Source organism: Zeugodacus cucurbitae, chromosome 2, assembly GCF_028554725.1.
Source record: "Zeugodacus cucurbitae isolate PBARC_wt_2022May chromosome 2, idZeuCucr1.2, whole genome shotgun sequence".
Lineage (NCBI taxonomy): Eukaryota > Metazoa > Arthropoda > Insecta > Diptera > Tephritidae > Zeugodacus > Zeugodacus cucurbitae.
In genome coordinates, this window is record NC_071667.1 from 9,476,434 (window position 1) to 9,482,433 (window position 6,000).

The 6,000-nt window shown below is 36.7% G+C and overlaps 1 protein-coding gene across 1 annotated transcript; it reads right to left on the minus strand.

Annotated features, from left to right (window-relative positions):
• Positions 1-1,681: 1,681 nt before the first annotated feature.
• LOC105210205 (pro-resilin) lies at positions 1,682-3,518 on the minus strand. The gene is made up of 2 exons (XM_011181020.3): positions 3,358-3,518; positions 1,682-3,205 (listed from the first exon to the last, which is right to left on the minus strand). Exons 1-2 carry the CDS (start codon positions 3,373-3,375, stop codon positions 2,681-2,683), a joined length of 543 nt encoding a protein of 180 aa, XP_011179322.1. The 5' UTR covers positions 3,376-3,518; the 3' UTR covers positions 1,682-2,680.
• Positions 3,519-6,000: the final 2,482 nt, after the last annotated feature.

Below are 6,000 nucleotides of genomic sequence, written 5' to 3' on the forward strand. Positions count from 1 at the left end.
CAACTACAATAGCAGCACCAACTAGGTAACCATTACAAGAGTAATAAACCCAATTGTACCACAGACATCAATTTCTTTCATTTTTGTTTTACCACACATCACAAATTATATACAATATTATGCAAACTAATCATTGTGGCATCATCAACCACAAATAGGGAGCAAAAAGTCGGCATTTGTACTTTTTTGTGGTGTAGAGTATGAAGATGCATAAATGACAATGCAATTGCGCGTTTTTTATAGGAATAAAGTTGAGAAACAGATTTTGAACTCTTGGAAGTTGAAACATTTTGAAGGAATTATTCCTGCAGGCTTTTTCTTGACCTATTTAAATAACTTCAATTGGAAGAAGAAATTTTAAACAGTTTAGTATGAACTTCTCATATGAAGCATATATTAGGGTTCACTTATTTTGAGAAATGATTTTTGGAAGTTGTGAGCTCAAATTTTTCAAAATTTAAGTAAATAAATTATTTTAAGCTATACAGTACCAAAACTTTAAAAAGAACCCGTAAATTATGTTCGAAATTTCAATTCTTTAAGGGGTTATATACAGTTAGACGGCCGGAAAAAAGTGAATTTTCCAGAAAACACCATTTTGAGAAAAACGCGTTTAAAGTTTGGACCTTGTACTTCCAAGCACTCTGAAACGCCTTTTCACATTTGCTTGTAACTTTGAAAATATTCACCGGAACGATATGAAATTTTCTGTGTGTATTCTTAAATATATGTACATTAAGAAAATGAAATAAAAAAATGGATTTTTTGAAAATTCTAACTGTATATAACCCCTTAAAGGCTTTGGTATAAAGTCATACCGTACTAGAAAAACTGTTGAAAACTGAGCTGAAATTTTTTTAAATTGTAGTATTACAACTGTAGCAGAAAAATACGCTCAGCGCGGAAAACTGTCAGAAGCTATTAAAGAATTGAAATTTCGAACATAATTTACTGGTAATTTTAAAGTTTTGGTACTGTACAGTTTAAAATAATTTATTTTCAAATTTAATCTACAAAAATTAAGATAAATTTGATCCATTTGGCATATTATCTACGAACGTAGTCCAATTTTGAAATGGAACTTTAAATATACTAAACTTTCACTCTAAATCTCAACTACCAGTATTACAAACGTACAATAGAATATTATTTCTTTTAAAAAAATTTAAAATTGTTAAAGAATGATGATATTGACTAGAATACCTATTTTATAAGCTTCTTATTCTTATGGGAAAATATTCAAAAAAATCTGTTGCAGTACAAAAAATTCAAATGATGGAAAAAAGAGAAATCGGAAGATTATCAAACCATTTTCAGAGAATTGTGATCTTTCGAAAAATGTTTCTTGTCAAAAAAATGTATGCGATGAGATTTTTAAGAACCACCTTCATGCTGTTCTGTAATTGTTATATTTTTTATGATAAGATGTAAGATGTAAATAAAACATAGTGCAGATTTAACGGTGACAAAATTTACTATTTTTTTATTGTTTTCATATTTTTTTGTTGTTTCCTTGTTTGTTTCATATACAAATAAAAACACTTACAAGCTAATGATGCGTTATAACATTTTTTGTTTTTTTGCTGTTACTGTTGTTGTTAACACAAACAAACAAAAAATTCAAAACTATTTACAAGAAAAATAAAAAAAATAAACTCAACAAAACATACCCACCAAAAAAGGTGGAAAATGGAATATGTGTTCTTTTTGGTGGATATGTTGAAACAGCGGGGGTCATAAAGGATAGCTTGTTGAAAATACTTTGGAGATAGTGGGGGATTGGATGTTGAAAGAGCGAGATCGCGTGAAGAATGAAAACGAAATATCACTGACGGCCCACATCACCATACACCGCTTGCAACTGCACCGCCGCCGGCGTTGACAACGACACAACGGCTGCCGTTTGTTGGTACAGTGCGGTACAGTGAACGGGTGCTGGTTGAATGGTTATGCTGTACGGTGTTGCAGTGGAATTATAACTTCCCTACAAGTTGTTGTTGTATATTTTTTGGCACAGGTCGCTGCAGAGCAAAGTACGGCGCGTGCAATGTCGCTGCAATGTTGTTGTTGGCTGGCGGCTGTCCGTTGCGCTTGGCGGTGCTGGGTGGACGCGGGTGGCAGTGCGAAATCGAAATAAGAAAATTCTGTAGATATTATCATACTCTACATGTCTCTTTACAACACATGTTTGGAGACATTTAGCGACAGCAACGCATAGGCAACAATGTTGCAGATTTCGATGTTATTTGGTTGTTGTTGCTAGGTTGCTATTGCTAATGTCGCTTCTTCCGTGGTCATCGAATTATCCATTGAGTGGCGTTGTGGTTGTTGCTGGCATTGTTGTAGTTGATAGTTATTTATAAATCGCTTTCACTTTCAATTTATACTTCATGGCAATCAATGCTTCAAATCGCCCTCATCGCCTTCATCATGTATCATTATCGTCAAATTCATCTTCATTTTCATTTTCAACTTCAATTTCATTTATTTGGCAGCATGTTGTTTGATTGATTGTCTCATTGATTGGTGTACTGGCTGAGGATCGTGGTCTACATTTGTTTATTTTTTTTACTTGGCTGTTTTCCTTTCCCTTCTTCTACTCATCCACTTGGTCACAGGCACAAATCATCTTGTATATATCTAGTATTTAAATGTATTTAAGTCGACACACGCATACACCTTAGAAAGGCGCGCCATAACTGCCGCTTGGTCTCGATGGAGCACCGTACGAGCCAGAGGGTGCGCTGGGGTAGCCGCCAAAACCACCACCGGCTTGCGTACTCTGTTGGGCGAATTGCGCCACTTGGATAGCTTGACGCACACCTTCCAAATCAATGCCAACCACACGGCCGCCGCCACCGAAACCGGGCGCACCATAAGACGATGATGGTGGACCATATGAACCGGATGGTGGGCCATACGAGCCAGATGGGTAGCCACCGCCGCCACCACCGCCGCCGCCGCCGGATTTGCTCTCCTCGTTCAATAGAATTTGGCGCACTTGTTCCAACAGCTGAGGATCAACATTTTGGCCTTCGGAGGTCTGGAAACCGCCACTAACGGCTTGGTAGCCGCCGCCACCACCACCGAATGAGCCGCCACCAAAGCCACCGCCGAACGAACCACCGCCACCGCCGCCTCTGGGATAATTATATCCTGATGGTGGTTCCGCAACGACCAGTGCTGCCAAAGCAAACACCAAGAACTGCAAGAAGTAAGTTAGAAAAGAGAAAAAACGCAATTAATCCACTTGGAAGCTCGAGGCAACGATTATATCCACAAATGTTTTGGAGGTATCCTTTTTACCAGTTGATCACACTTATTTATTTAATTGTTTTATTCATCACTTGTACTTACCACGGAGAAGGAGTTCATAGTTGTGAGTTTTGTGTGGGGGAGAGAAGTAAAACTTAAATTAAAAAATAAATTTAGTTGTTTGCTTGTAGGGAACCAACGACTGAATGCTTTACTGTTGCCCGGTGAGGCCTCTTTATACTCACTCAACGAAACGCGCCGAATGCTTGTGACACTAGAGTGGACTTTGTTGCAGTTGTTGTAGTCGCAATGCGACCAATGCTTGTTGAGTGTATGCGTTGGAGGCAAGCAACGAGCGAAACAACCAAAACAGTCAGACAAAACGATCAAGAGACGAAATCAGCGTTCAACCAAAGCAACAGACAAGCGTGTGACCCCACAAACAAACAAACAAACCGCCATCAACACCAAAAGCGATGCTCGACCTGTAAGCGTTTTTCGTTTATTTCGTCTCTTCGGTTGTTACTTTTCTTTCAGTTCAGCAACAACGCGATCATCATGCTGGTTATTATAGTTTTGAGAATTATCACGTTTCTCTAGCTAAGCTTGCATTTGTTGTTTCCAATTCAGGCCTCCAAAAAACGTTTAGCCTGTGGGCAGTGCTGTCAACAATCTTGCTCATCTGATCACTTCAGCTCTTGCAGCCATACAACTCTTTTGGTTTTTTCGACTTATTATTTTATTTAGCTTATATATTTGTTATGACCACATATTTTACTGTATAATTATGATATTTATGCTTCACATTCAGATTATTTATTTTTCCCCAATATGTATCTGCAAATAGCCACTAATTTTTCTTTCTTTCGTGAAATGTATTTTTTTCAATCACCTGTATTTTGCTCCAATACTTTTTGCATTTCTGTGATTTGTTTTTGAGCTGTTTACATATCCTATACGGTAGTATAAAGTGTGAAAATTCGCATATTCGCAAACTTGAAGTATTTCGAACACACCACGAAGGTATAACGATCTATTAAATGCTTACAAACATATTGACAGTATTTGCATACAAATAAACGTATAGAGTATATGTGAAATGAAGGAGGAAATATTTATGTATTTGTATCCAACTGGTTTTGTGTTTTGAGAAAGTTACAGCGCTGTCTAGGATGTATTAGGAAATTCAACAGTAATTGATTACACATTAGGGTGCATATCCTATGCGGAATTTCGGTCCTTTTCTCTTTAGTATTGTTGACTATCTAAACCCCGTTTGTTTGCTTATTTAGGTACCTTTCAGGGTAAACAATCACCTCATCGCTGGTATATTCAAAGTGATCTGTAAGTTTGTAGGACAATAAGTAATCTGACAGCCATTGAAAGTTGGCTTGTATAATTTCGATGGATAACAACAGCTACCAGATATATAACGGTGCTTAAATTCAAATTACAAATTGATATACAATCGTCTATAATTCAAATATTGATTGACAAAAACTAGATACTAATATACATTTTTATAGAAAATCTTTACTGTTTAATTATTCAATGATTCTGATGCACAGTTTTGGTTATACGAGGGCTGTTTTATTTACAGGGAATTAAAAAATTCATCTCGGCCAAAAAATGGAATTAACTCGTGAACATTTTCGTGCGATCATTTTTCACAACTTTCGACGTGGATTATCGCGACAAGAGTGCATCGATGAACTAAAATCTTTGTATGGCTATGAAGCACCATCCTATAGCACTGTGAAAAACTGGTACAACGAATTCCATCGTGGCCGACGCTCGCTCAAAGACGAATTCCGTGAAGGTCGTCCAAAAACAGCCGTTGTGCCAGAAAACATCTATGCCGTACGTGAACTGATATTGCAAGACCGTCATGTAACATACCTTCAGATAGAGGCATGCCTATGCATTTCTCCCACCAGCATACATTCGATATTGCATGAACACCTGGCCGTAAAAAAGGTTTGTTCTCGTTGGATCCCGCACAATTTGACAATCGCTCAAAAAAAGGCTCAAAAAAGTGCTTAGAAAATTGGTTTGAGCGCATGCAAAGTGTATAAATCTTGATGGAGAATATTTTGAAAAACAATAAAACCATTTTCGTTGATAAATATTCCTATTTTCATTATTAGGCCAGAAATATATATAGCAGCCCTCGTATCTTAAGGACTTTGGTTGGACTTTCATCTTTGGGATACCTTGACAAAAAAAAGGCGGAAAACTCAAATCGTTCATAAACATGAGATCGACAACGTGCTACGAAGATACGGTAGCAACAGCCGGTTCACTGTTATCGGGATTGACTCGGATTTTCGGATCCGACCAAGTGTTGTTATTTTGGCGATTCAGACCTTTTGGGATCGGTAACTTTTTTAAATCTATTTTAGTGACATCAGGTGTTTTCTAAGCATGCTAGTTTCTATAAGGATTACATGGAATATATAATAATAATTTTAATATCGTCACGAATTTAGGTGGATTAAATTTTAATTGAAAGTAATTGTAAAAAGGCTTAACACATAATTAGTAGTAATATGCTTAGAAATTGGTTTAGTATTTCATATAAACATCGTTATCATCTTATTCTCGAAACAACTCTCTCTATTATTTCTCATTTTCAGGAAACTAATTTGTGAATTTTGCCAATAAATAATATACAAACTGTCCAGCAGCACAATAATTGGCATAGCATTTGCAATTGGCTTACAAGTTGTGAACAAATATACGAAA